General features: G+C 33.7%; 1 protein-coding gene across 2 annotated transcripts; it reads right to left on the reverse strand.

Moving 5' to 3' along the window:
* On the reverse strand, positions 1,109-2,607 carry LOC104735822 (AAA-ATPase At5g17730-like). Of its 2 annotated transcripts, XM_010455675.2 has the most exons (3): positions 2,440-2,607; positions 1,621-2,367; positions 1,109-1,514 (listed from the first exon to the last, which is right to left on the reverse strand). In XM_010455675.2, the coding sequence occupies exons 1-3, from the start codon at positions 2,590-2,592 to the stop codon at positions 1,116-1,118; spliced, it is 1,299 nt and encodes a 432-aa protein (XP_010453977.1). In that variant the 5' UTR covers positions 2,593-2,607; the 3' UTR covers positions 1,109-1,115. The 2 variants fall into 2 exon arrangements, with proteins under 2 accessions (XP_010453977.1, XP_010453976.1); XM_010455674.2 differs by having other exon boundaries at positions 1,621-2,607.

Below are 2,630 nucleotides of genomic sequence, written 5' to 3' on the forward strand. Positions count from 1 at the left end.
AAAAAAAAAAAAAAAAAAAAAAAGTAAATGCCAGGCATCATTGATGTTCGTTTTTGTTTCGCAAATACAATATATCAAATCCTAGAATTCTTTAGAATTTTAAATAATCATCCCTATATCCAAACAAAATCTATACTATATTTTTGCAGCAACTTTTGCTCAAAAATACATTTTGGAAATTTTTTACATTTAATGCAATTAATGCTTATATTCATATCCAAACAAGTATAGTTAATTTTTTCTACTATCCTTATAACTAAATAGAATTAAAATATTTTAAATATCCATATATATAATATCCTATAATTAATATAGATATTTAGAAGATTTATTTCATATTAAAAAAAAATATTCTCCTATCATCTGTATTGATTTTAAAATTTAAATGTAGTGAATCATCATATAATACATAAAGTTAATAAAAATGTATATTTTTCCTGCATATATTGTGATTTGAATTTTTTAAAACGAACATATATTACTCAATTAATATAAAAAGTGTGTGTTCAACATACATATATAGTAATTTATAGAATTTTAAGAAGTTTATAATTTATAACTGATATATCTAAACTTAATAAAAAGTTTAAAATTATGAATATTTAAACATTAAATTTTCAAAATAACACAAATGAGTTATAATAAATAATGAGTTATATGACATTACATGATTGAATTGATAATACTAAAAAATAAAATATCATTAATATGATACTTCAATACAGGTCAAATCTTTATTTTACTATTTTAACAACACAAATATATAATTTGTCGATCAAACTGATTTAGTTAATATTGTTTTAAACAAAAAGTGTTGTTGTGGTAAACCACAAATTATATGCTAAATCACTAAAATTAATAAAAGAGTACATTAGCAAAATTAGTATTAAAATAGTACATTAGCAAAAAAATAAAAATAAAAAAACTTGCCCCGCGGTGTACCGCGGGTCATAATCTAGTTAAGCTTAAAATCTAGACTCTATACAATCTAACATGAAAAATTAACAAACATGGTTTATATATTGTGTAGCATTTGTTTGGATCAAGATTGTAACTAACAAAATGAATTATAATTCCGGGTTCATTAATCGTTTTCCAGTTTCTCCATCTTTTCCTTAAATTTCACCATCATACTTTTCCAACTCTGACCTCTTCCTTCTTAGAACTTTAACCAAACCCTCGAGCGCCACATCAGCATCCTCATTTTTCATGAGCTCCTCTGCAACTTGAGCTGGAGTCAACACTTCTCCATCAATCAAACGCTTGATTTCCGGGTAGAGATGGTGAGGGTAATCGGGAGACAATCCCAAGTAGTTAGACGCCAAAGTCTTGAATACATCAAAACAACAATGTCCCATGTAAATATGCATATCCATACGCCCTGCCCTAAGCAATGCCTGATCGAGCCTCTCCTTGTGGTTTGTGGTGAAGATTACAATGCGTTCGTCTCCACAGCTCGACCATAACCCATCTATGCAATTGAGGATCCCTGATAACGTCAACGTTGCTGATCCCTATCCACCAAGGATCCACGTATTGGTTGCAAGCATTTCGTGATAATCTATAAATTAATGGTAGTTTTTAGTGAAAATAAAATTACTAATGTGAAGAAGACCAAACCTTAGAATCTTCATGAGTCTTAGGTTGCAACCTTGTATGCAAATCCACGGCGCGGTCTATATCTTCTATCAAAAGAATCGAGCTGTTCGTAGTACCGAGAAGTAATCTCTTTAGATGAGCGTCCTCCCTCACTCTTGCAAGCTGGAGATCATAGATATCAAACTTGAGGTAGTTAGCCATAGCTGCAACTAGGCTAGTCTTCCCAGTCCCAGGTGGGCCGTATAGCAAGTAACCCCTTTTCCAAGGTTTCCCTACTCTTTTGTAAAAGTCTTTCCTTCTAATGAACCGGTCAAGATCTCCCATCACAGAACGCTTGAGCTCTTCTTTCATAGCCATGGTGTGAAATGTTGAGGGGTGCTTGAGGTTCACGGATTGCCATTTTGAATACATGTTACAGTAGGAGTACATCTTGATGATTTTCCTCTCATTGTTGATCACCTTTGCCTTTCTCTCCACGTAAGGTACATAAGAATTCAAGACTAAGTCTCTGTGTTTCTTTTCAAAGCTAAGTTCAAAACTTTCCCTCTCGGGGTCTAGCTTAAACTGTTCCCCCAAATCGTGAACCATATTGCTCTTCTTACTGTTAACACAAAACCGCCACTTGAGCTCAATGCCTTGGTAGACATCCGAGACAACTTCTCCTACGCTGAGGTTTAAATTGACGTTTTTTTCACTGCGGTCTCTAGAGATCCTTAGCCTTTCCGCGTTGGTGTTGATCTTGGTGGACAAATAAACCTGAGCAGCCCCGTAGAGCTCGTTGTACATTCCATTTTTGATCTGGTCATCGATGATGAGTGTTAGAGTCGATGGAGTTGAGATAAAGAAAGAGTTGATATAAGCGATGATGTAGTTTTGTAGCGGAGGTGGAATTGTTGTATCAAGAAATGGTTTGATCATCATGATGTATCCCGTCAATAATGCGTAGGCCGAGACAATCGGTGCAAGTGAAGGAAGATTTCTAAGAGAAAACATCGTTATGATCTGAAACGCACCGAATTTACCAAAGGCAC

This window comes from Camelina sativa, chromosome 13 (genome assembly GCF_000633955.1).
Source record: "Camelina sativa cultivar DH55 chromosome 13, Cs, whole genome shotgun sequence".
Classification (NCBI taxonomy): Eukaryota; Viridiplantae; Streptophyta; class Magnoliopsida; order Brassicales; family Brassicaceae; genus Camelina; species Camelina sativa.

Bases quoted from the DNA above. Each gene is read 5' to 3' on its own strand.
- LOC104735822 (XM_010455674.2), bottom strand. From the start codon at position 2,592: ATGTTTTCTCTTAGAAATCTTCCTTCACTTGCACCGATTGTCTCGGCC. The intron at 1,515-1,620 runs GTTTGGTCTTCT...CTTGGTGGATAG, and splicing joins AGACTCATGAAGATTCTAAG to GGATCAGCAACGTTGACGTT.